Source organism: Etheostoma cragini, chromosome 6 (assembly GCF_013103735.1).
Source record: "Etheostoma cragini isolate CJK2018 chromosome 6, CSU_Ecrag_1.0, whole genome shotgun sequence".
Classification (NCBI taxonomy): Eukaryota; Metazoa; Chordata; class Actinopteri; order Perciformes; family Percidae; genus Etheostoma; species Etheostoma cragini.
In genome coordinates, this window is record NC_048412.1 from 22,998,845 (window position 1) to 23,008,205 (window position 9,361).

General features: G+C 40.2%; 2 protein-coding genes across 4 annotated transcripts in view; both read right to left on the reverse strand.

The window, feature by feature from the left end:
• Positions 1 to 9,361, reverse strand: part of LOC117946650 (sialic acid-binding Ig-like lectin 5) — a 29,904-nt gene that overhangs the window by 14,191 nt on the left and 6,352 nt on the right. The window contains exon 4 of the mRNA XM_034874937.1: positions 4,006 to 4,290. Within this exon, the coding sequence (XP_034730828.1) occupies positions 4,006 to 4,290 (285 nt within the window). The remainder of the gene's footprint in view (positions 1 to 4,005; positions 4,291 to 9,361) is intronic.
• The window catches only part of LOC117946646 (sialic acid-binding Ig-like lectin 12), a 25,160-nt gene that overhangs the window by 8,173 nt on the left and 7,626 nt on the right, over positions 1 to 9,361 (reverse strand). The gene's annotated exons all lie outside the window — the stretch shown is intronic.

Consider the following 9,361-nt stretch of genomic DNA (forward strand, 5'->3'; position numbering starts at 1 on the left):
GACTTGTAGCTAGTCTACCAAAACAGAATCTCCATTGCATTGAGTGAAAGCTATCCAAGTGTTCTTCGGACTGAGGTTCGCATCGAAAGCTATGTTGCCGCTAGCTAACCAAGATTAACTTTACAAAACTAGGAGCAGAAGTTTTCTGACTGTGACATTTAACGGATGTGTCAACGGTTTCAACGTTTTGAAAAAAAGCTGCAATTGTCAAGGTAGACATGGGGCTTGGACCCAAATGCAGAGAGAGCAGGCAAAGTACATATAGCTTGATGATTTATTAAACAAAAACAAAGTACAAACCAACAAAAGGTGACCAGCAAAACATTGAGCATCAAAATCCAAAATGAGGCAAATGACAAAACAGGAACAACAGGAACACCAAGACTAAGCAGGTAGACACAACAGGTAGACAAAACACACAGACACTCCAAACAGAAAACAAAATGATCTGACAACACACAAGGGTAACACAAATAATAAATACAGAGGGTAACAGGGTAACAAGAGGCAGGTGACACGAAAGCGGGAAAACACAGGAAGTTAAACTAAATAAACAACACAGAAAACAAGACTATCACAATAAAACAGGAAACAGAACATATACAAGACAAGCCCAAAAATAACACACTCACAAGACGTGAAAGAAAACCAGGCTAACAAATTAAGACAGGAAAACAGACAATGAGACAAGACAAAACACCAAAACCATGACCACAACAGCAATGCCTTCAGGGTCTTAAAATCCACACCAATTTTTTTAAATCCATGGTGGGACCCCTGAAGGAATATGTGATGTATGACAATTATTGATAGGCTAACCACTTTGTTAATGATTTTCTTTATTTTGTCATCATAACAAGATAACACCTGCATATCTGTGTCAGCATTGCTGCATCTCACAGAGAACAGTAAGTGTTACCGTAAGTGGACAAACGTTACACTAACAGTGTAGTAAAAATGCAGTGTTGCAAAGGTCAGTTGCAAAAAACTGAACAAAGGCAACTCCACAATTGACATCACATAACTTTATACAGGATGTTGCACATTCAGTTTTTCCATAGTTGCATAGTTAAATTTGGTTACCACAATCTAATAGCCAACTTTTACTGTGAAACAGTTTGTTCAAATCGGTTCTGGAAAGATGCTTCATGGATAAACAAAGTTATGACACTTATATAACAAGTTCTGATACAAAAGATTTCTCAGAAATATTCAAGGGTCCCTGTCATGCAAGTATCTCTGCTTAGTGACACCGACATGAATCATATGACATGTATATTATATTGCATTGCATCATGTATCCTATTTTAGTGTGAATAAAAGAAAAAATTTTGTATGTTGGCTTTTCTTTTGTAGTTTTCCTTGAAAGTGTCATGAAGTGAAACCTCTTGAAAAACGTGAGTGTGTGTTTGGTGTGTGTGTGTGTGTGTGTGTGTGTGTGTGTGATATCTGCACTATTCTCAGAAAAGAATGACATCGCTACAGCCCACACACTACACATGTTGAGTTGCCAGTAAATAACTGTGGACAATTCAGTCACAATCAACAAACGTGTGCACATTCCAACTGCATGAACTAACCATTGCAGAGAGTAGTTGGAAATGCTATGTTGTAACAGACAGGTCAGAGACACTGTAACAGACACCGCCTAATTACAAAAACAACAAGACCGTACATATAACATATTGGTTCACACCTGCAACACCTTTTTAAAAGGGGTGGTACTGTAAAAATTGATTTGAATAAAGCATCTAAGTTGTAGGTGTAGCATGATGCCCTCCCACTGACATTTTTAAATCCTTCATTCATCAACAGAGAATACAACATTTCAACATTGTGTGATTTTGAAAATGATTATTTATTCATTGTGTGAATAGCTTAACATTAACATTTTTTTCTTTTATTTCATAATGGAGTGGTAATAAAATGTGATACATAGTCTCAGACAAATGTTTGGTTTTTCATTGTTTGTGATAGGTGACAGACTATCACAAACAATGAAAAATAAGTGACAGGGATCTTTACTACATTACAAATGAAAATGGCCTTTATTGTCCAAAAAATTATAAACACCATGAGGCAAAAACAATCTTTTTAGATCTTGTCAAATATATTCCAGAGACATTGTTAAAGATACAGTTGCAATCACAATAACCTCTTATAAACATTTTTACTATCAATAGAAATAAATTTCCCTCAAACAATAATGTTTTCAGAGCTTTTGACTGGTTGAGAAATCGAAGATCCCAGCTACAACAGATGACTGTGATTATAACAGAAATCTCTCAGGAGTAAGTAAGGAAACTTTATTTATATTGCACCTTTCACAGACAAGAAGGGTCACAAAGTGCTTTACAGTAAAAACAAATAAAACAGCAACACATAAAATACTAAGCTATATTGCTAGTTAAAAGCTTGTCTCAAAAAGATATGTCTTGAGGTGTTTTTTAAAAGTTTCCACAGAATCCAACGCTCTCAAGGCTAAAAGGAGAGAGTTCCAGAGCCTTGGAGCAACCAAAGAAATAGCTCGATCACCTCTGGTTTTAAAACGTGTTCTGGGGACAGTTAGAAAGTCTTGGTCTGAAGACCTCAGAGAACGACCAGGAGTATGGGCGTGTAATAGATCCTTGATGTAAGCGGGAGCTTGACCATGCAAGGCTCTATAAGTGGCAATTTACCTTTTAAAATGCACTCTAAAACCTACTGGAAGCCAATGAAGAGCCTTAAGCACGGGAGTAATGTGCAATCTCCTGCTGGTCTTAGACAAAAGTCTTGCTGCTGCATTCTGTACAACTTGCAATTTGTCCATGGATGATTTGTTTAAACAAGTGTACAGTACATTGCAATAATCCAAATGTTAAGAAATAAAAGCAGGAACAAGCATCTCCATCACTTTTTTAGAGACCACATAACAATAAGTCAAGGTGTTTAAATATACAAAGTTAAAAATGCTATCAGTTTATCAGTAATGAGTGTAATATATGGATGTGTAGAGGTGTAGCAATTTTAGAACGCAAAAGTAACTCAATCCAGATGTGCTTACTGGACTTATTAAAGGTTCATGAAGTGTAAGCTAAATAATAATGTATAAAACAAATATAAACTAGTTAATTTTTTAAAAATCCCTAAAAAGGTAATATTAAGAAAATCTAACACATGTTGAATGAAAGTATGACAGTACCAGCTTCTGCAGCACTTACTGGAAGATGACGCTAGTTAAGAGTTTGGGCAATGACATCATACTCTGGTGATAGGTCGGTTTTCCGCAGTGACATGTAAGGCCTGTCCTCTTGGTTTGGTTTCACCTTTTTTCGTATGTTCCTGTGTGAAAAAAGAAAAAGTTAGACATGGTGTAAAAGTCTTGATTGCAATAAGAGAGACAACAAAGCATGAAATGATGATGATGAAGTAGCAACATACCACAGCAACACCAAGAGGACGATGCAGATGACATTCACAATGAGAGAGACAACAGCTACAACAGCCCATGGAAGCACTGCACAGGGTCCATCTGCTTTTAGAAATAACATAATGTAAATTGAACACAAGTTTCAAGTGTTATATTAACAAAGTGCACTAAATGGCCACGGTGTTATGTACACAAAACCAATTTACAAACCTGTTAATGAGTGATGTAAAATATTACATAACAATTCTGTTGAAATTATTGAAGAATGTTCAAATATACTCGATACTCGATCATATCTTTTTTTTCACAGCATAACGTGTATTTTAATGAATTAGCTCAACAAGTCGCTCCTTTAATGCCAACACACATTGTTAATAGTACATTCTTATTTCTATCAGTGACTGGTTATGTGTGTGTTCACCTTCTTGCCTCTCTGAAGTTATGATGTTGAGGTTTACTTTTACTTCTCCATTTTTATTGCTGCTGACACACTTACCAGTAGTGTTGCTATATTTTACAGCTAGGGTGACATGCTGTTTACTGTGTGATGTGACACATTGGTGATACGTTGCGGGGGTATTTCTGTTAACACCTACCCTCTGGTTTGAAATCAATGTTTTTTATCTTGAGATTCTTTTTATCTTCCCCAACTTCATTGCTGCTGACACACTCAACACTGGTGTAGTTGTGATCTTTGACAGATACAGTAATACTGATAGTCACTGTGTGGTGTGACATATTGGTCATGAGGGAGTACTCAGCATGGTTTTTCAACAGTGGCCATTGGATTGTGGGTAAAGGAATCCCCTCACTGACGCACACACAGGTTAGGACCCCCGACTGAAGCTCACATCCAGAGCTGCTTAGGATCCTTGGACAAACTACAGAGGCAAAAGAAGAATCTTAAATACACAGCAAACATTCAGTAAGAAAAGAAAAACTTGTTCTGGTCTATTTGCATTTCATAAAACTAATCACAACTGTCCTGATTATAGCTAAGCACCGAACAAAACCCTGTTGCCGCAACAAAATTGTCTCGGGAAGGAACTTGTTTTGGTGGAACGTGTATGTTCAAAAGTTGTTTTAGTCGTGCAACAGAAAACTCTGGTTGGTCAAATAGTCTAGCTAGCTGTCTGGATTTACCATCTGATGGTTAACCAAAGTCCTCATAAATCCACCAAGTTAAAAACAAATTCCAACACAAAGAAAGCAATAGGTAATGGGCATCTGGCCGAAAAGGACGACATCCGGCAGAATTTGCGGCGGCATCCGAGCACTCCCGGAGAGTAGCGTAGGCAGAAATAGTATTTTGGGCGGACCAGTACAAAGTGAGTGGACAATTTCAAAAAGACATAGAATTAGCAAAAAGAACAAACTGAACTAGAACTGCACACAGTTTCAACGGGCTCCAAGCCTCCCCTCGCCAGTCGTCCCCAGCGACCCGGGGAGCGCACGAAAGTGGAACCCAAGCTTTGCTTGGTCATGAAATGCGCACACAATTACGTAGCAAAAGTCATTATACAACATGTTGTCATGGCCATCTGGAGATGCTACACACCAGGTTTCGTGCAGATCTGTCACACCGTCTAGGACCAAAAAGTTGGTTTTGCATTTGTCACAAAATTGCGAAACGTGTGCTTTATAATGTAGGAGATATAGGCAAAAACACGTTTGACGTAATGTGTAGCGCCACCTACTGGTCAACATGTTTAATATTTGGTAAATCACGTTGACTTCCCACTGTACATCTACCCTGTCAATTTCAAGTAATTCACTTTAGTTTAAGTGGTTAATCTGAACGTTTGCCCATAGGCCACGCCCACTCTAACCAATCAGTACCCCACTGTAAGGACCACCCCAGGAGTGTGCCTAGATGGTATCAATCAAATTTCGTAAAATTCGGATGAGCGGTTCATGAGTTATAAAGTTGTTGTATTTGTAGCGCCCCCTAGTGGCCATTGTTCGTCAAATTTGTTTCAGAGCCTCAGAGGGTCATCGCAAGGGATATTCTAAAGTTTGCCTTTGATAGCATTCATTTTGGCCGAGATATGGCAAAGTCATTTTTTTCAGAGTTAGCTACACAAATTTGTTTGCCCGTAATATGCGCAATTTTTATTCTATAAAAAATCTTTATATAGCTTTTTTTTTAGGTTAGTCTGGAAATGCTATGTGCCAAGTTTCGTGCTGATCCATTGCACGGTCTAGGAGGAGTTCGAAAAAGTTGTTTTTTGATAAATTGCCATTTTTCCATTTTTTTTAGAGCGCCCCCTAAGGGCCTGTCTTTACGAAATGTGGCAGAGAGCCTCCAGGCGGTGGGCAAAACAATCACTACTGGTTAGGTTTTGGTAGAATTTACTGTGGCAGAGGTATTTCAATTGCAAATGTCCCATTGAAATGCATTGACTTTGTCGACAAAACCAACAAACGTTAATCATAGCGCCCCCTAATGGCCAATCGTGACCAAATTCGCTATAAAAGCCTCCGGGCGTCTTGCCAAACAATCACCCCGAGTTTGGTGTTGATACCACGTAATTTGGCCGAGATATGGCAAAGTCCTTCATGAAGAACACACCTTTGTGTATTTATAGCGCCCCCTAATGGCCAATGTCCGTGAAATTTGTTGCCGAGCCTTAGAGGGTCATAGCAAAGCATATTCTAAAGTTTGGCTTTGATAGCATTTATTTTGGCAGAGATATGGCAACGGCAATGTTTTCATAGCTAGCTACAAAACTCTGTTTGCGCGTAAGACGCGCAATTTTTTTCCTATAAGACAGGGGTCTTCAACGTTTTCCAGGCCAAGGACCCCCAAACTGATGGCGAGATGGAGCGGGGACCCCCTAATTATATATGTTGTATAAAATTGTGTTATATCAAACTGGTCCTATAGTGCCACGTGTAAATGTACCTTGTTATTATGCATTCAATATTTTCGTTACATTACTCCATATGTAACAGACTCTATTACATATGGAGTAATGTAACGAAAGTAATTCCGCCCTGGGATTATTAACGTATTTCTGATTCTGATTCTGATTCCTCGTTGATGGGACAGGTGTTGTGAATGAAACGGTGCCCAGCTTGAAAGGGCTCCTGTGTGTCGCTGAATGTGTGCATTGATGACTGAAAGACATCTTCTGCCTCCATTTATCTGTTTACTACAGTGTGTTGAAGTCATGTTAATGTGTATTTAAAGACATTTCAATTAGTGGAAAAAATTTCAGGGGGGGGGGGAATATAAAAAAAGTCGAATCAACCAAAACTTTCGCGACCCCCATGCAGTACCTCTGCGGACCCCCTAGGGGTCGCGGACCCCCTGTTGAAGACCCATGCTATAAGAGATCTTTGTACAACTTTGTGTCAGGTTGGTCTGGAGATGCTATGGGTCAAGTTTCGTGCAGATCCATTACACGGTCTCGGAGGAGTTCGAAAAAGTTGGTTTTCGATAAATCGCGATTTTTCAGGCATAAAAGTCCAGGCGAAAATGGGCGTGGCCTATATCACGAGATTCAGTAGGATCCAGGGAACGCGTGGATGTAAAGTTTTTAAATTTACAATGTACGGTTTGGGAGTTATAGGGCCAAACGCGTTTTTTCTGGTATAGCACCACCTAGTGTCGGAAGTGGGGCCATTTTTTGCGTCTGAGGTCTTTGCGGACTTTGGGAACAGTCCTGCTAATGGCGCGTCGCCACCATGTACGGTTTAGGCTGCAGCACCAGTTTTATGCGGAGAAGAATAATAATGGAGGAAAAATCTTAGCGAAAACAATAGTGTTCCACAGCCCTGCTGTGTGAACCGCGTATTGCTTGCGATTACTGCGGTGCACGCATCCTCGGGCTTGGACCCCTAATAAGTACAATGGACTAGAACTGCACGCAGTTTCAACGGGGTCCAAGCCTCCCCTTGCCAGTCGTCCCCAGCGAACCGAGGAAATGTTCTATGTTGATCAGAGCGCCCCCTAAGGGCCTGTCCTTACCAAATTTGGCAATGAGCCTCCGGGCGGTGGGCGAAACAATCATCACTGGTTTGGTTTTAATAGCATTTACTCTGGCAGAGATATTGCAATTGCAAATATCCCATTTAAATGCATTGACTTTGTCGACAAAACCAACAAACGTCGATTATAGCGCCCCCTAATGGCCCATCGTTACCAAGTTCGGTATGATGTCTCCGAGCAGCATGCGAAACAATCACCCCAAGTTTGGTGTTGATACCACGTATTTTGGCCGAGATATGGCAAGGTCCGTTTATGAAAAACACACTTTTTTGTATTGTAGCGCCCCCTATTGGCCAATGTTCGTGAAATTTGTTGTAGAGCCTCAGAGGTTTATATCAAAGAATATTCTAAAGTTTGGCTTTGATAGCATTTATCTTGGCAGAGATATGGCAAAGCTAATATTTTCCTAGTTAGCTACACAAATTTGTTTGGCCATAATATGCGCAATTTTTACTCTATAAAAAATCTTTATATAACTTTTGTCAGGTTAGTCTGAAGATGCTACGTGCCAAGTTAAGTGCAGATCCACTGCATGGTCTAGGAGGAGTTTAAAAAAGTTGGTTTTCGTTAAATCACGATTTTTCACGCATAAAAGTCTAGGCGGAAGTGGGCGTGGCCTATATCACGAGTTTCAGTTAGATCCAGGGAACGCGTGGATATAAGGTTTTTTAATATTGGATGTATGGTTTAGGAGTTGTAGGACAAAACACGTTTTTTCTGGTATAGCGCTACCTAGTGTCGGAAGTGGGGCAATTTTTTGCGCCTGAGGTCTTCAAGAGTATATGGCTGCGGCCTGGAGCATCCCATCTTGTCCGTCCCGTCTCATGCGGTCCCGTCTCATGCGGAGGTGTGTCCAACGGTACATCCAGAGGGTCAAAAATGCAAAATCGCGAATAATTTTCCAGATGGATGGTTGTGTTGACAAGATAAATGCAGACTATCGTCTGGAATAAAATAAACCTGCGTCAACTAGCATGCTAATGAATAAAATACTTTCAATATTCGGTTTTAACGTTTTGTTAAAAAAAAACACCAAGAGGAAGAGACGCAAAGGGTCACAGGCTGGACTCGTACTAGAGACTGCTGCATCAAGGGGCAAACCTCTGAATATGGGCACCCGCTACCCACTGAGCTATCTGGATGCCCGAAAGAAAAGGAAAACACCAAATATCAAAATTATTTTATCAATTTGTGTGATTGCCGTTACTGTTAAATTAAAAAAGCACCAAATATTGAAAGTATTTTATTCATATGCATGATTGCCGTTACTGTTTAAGTAACAGCGATCATGCAAATGTTTTTTTAAAACTGAACATGTACATAAGATAAACGCAGACTATCATACTGATGAATAAAAACACTTAAAATATGTGTCTATAAAATAAATGCAGATTATAGACAAACAAAAAAAAATCCTTCTGCCATCCCCGAGTTTCTACTTTTCAAAATAAAAGCTTGCATCTGGAATAAAATACAATCGCATTCTGGCCCAAGACCGTGGCAGCAGAGATACGCAGTCGAATGCAGGACGGGTCCCAGAGACCCGAAGGCCGATGCCGCGTGGGTAGAAAACTACAACCGCATTCTGCCCCGGGTCCCAGAGACCTGATAACATTCTGCCCCGGGTCCCAGAGAGCCAACAGCCGAGGCAGTGACTGTAGAGCAACAGTCGAATGCTCTCGCCATGCTGATAAGCAGTTATTTGGAGCAATGTCCCAGTGAAGTGTGAAAACAATATAAAATATACAATTGAAAAGTCTTGGAAAGAGTGTAACATTTTTATTGTTTTAGTCTTGTTGTGGGTCCAGATCGTGGATTGTTATCCCTCCTCAGGAGATCCTGCTGTTAGATCTGGGTTACCAGTTACCAGTCGTCCACCCCCAGCCTCGACTGGGGGTGGACGACGCTGTCATCTATCTGCTGCAGCGAGCTCATTTGCACCTGGATGGTGGTGGCGG